Genomic DNA, 605 nt, shown 5'->3' with positions numbered 1-605 from the left:
TTGTTGGTAATTTAAATAATGTGGGGGGTCACTTGAGGTATGGTGCTTGAGGATACACTTTGCTGGGTCAGTTTATCATGTCAGTGTCACACACACACACACACACACACACACACACGCCGCCGCTCACCTTCAGAGCGATGAGGCAATACTGCAAATTCCGCCAGTGCGAGGGCCACCCCGAGCCACGCTTGAAAGACACCCATCGCCGCCTGGGCTCCCGCGCTGGAGGAGCCCAGCCTTCAGCATCCAAGAACCCGCTCTCGGCCAAAACGCGGGCTTCAGGCGGGCGGCGGCGGGCGGCCACCTCCTGGGAAAGGAGGCGGTGGAGAGCTCTCTCGCCAGCCCCGGAGGCGCCGGGAGGGCGGGGGATCCGATCCGCTCTCTGCCCAGCTCTCCAGCAAAGCAGGGCGCCAACGTGGGCTGAGCTCGGGAAGAGGCAAAGCGCCGTTCTCCCGCGCGGTCTCGCCGGAAAGTTGCGGGTCACCGGCTGATGGGCTCACCCAGCATTTCCCGGAGGCCGGAGCCTTCCGCTCCCGGGTCCCCCACCGTGGAGATCCCCGCGCCGGTGCGTCTGCAGCAGCTTTTGAAAGTTCGCTAGACAC

At 64.0% G+C, this 605-nt stretch overlaps 1 protein-coding gene across 1 annotated transcript in view; it reads right to left on the bottom strand.

The window, feature by feature from the left end:
* FRAS1 (Fraser extracellular matrix complex subunit 1) overlaps positions 1-591 on the bottom strand; it is a 479,756-nt gene extending 479,165 nt beyond the window's left edge. The window contains exon 1 of the mRNA XM_006778222.2: positions 131-591. Within this exon, the coding sequence (XP_006778285.1) occupies positions 131-206 (76 nt within the window). The 5' untranslated portion in view covers positions 207-591. The remainder of the gene's footprint in view (positions 1-130) is intronic.
* Positions 592-605: the final 14 nt, after the last annotated feature.

This window comes from Myotis davidii, unplaced genomic scaffold (genome assembly GCF_000327345.1).
Source record: "Myotis davidii unplaced genomic scaffold, ASM32734v1 scaffold449, whole genome shotgun sequence".
Lineage (NCBI taxonomy): Eukaryota > Metazoa > Chordata > Mammalia > Chiroptera > Vespertilionidae > Myotis > Myotis davidii.
Note: the sequence above shows the minus strand (reverse complement) of the source record. Positions and strands in the feature narration are given on the sequence as shown.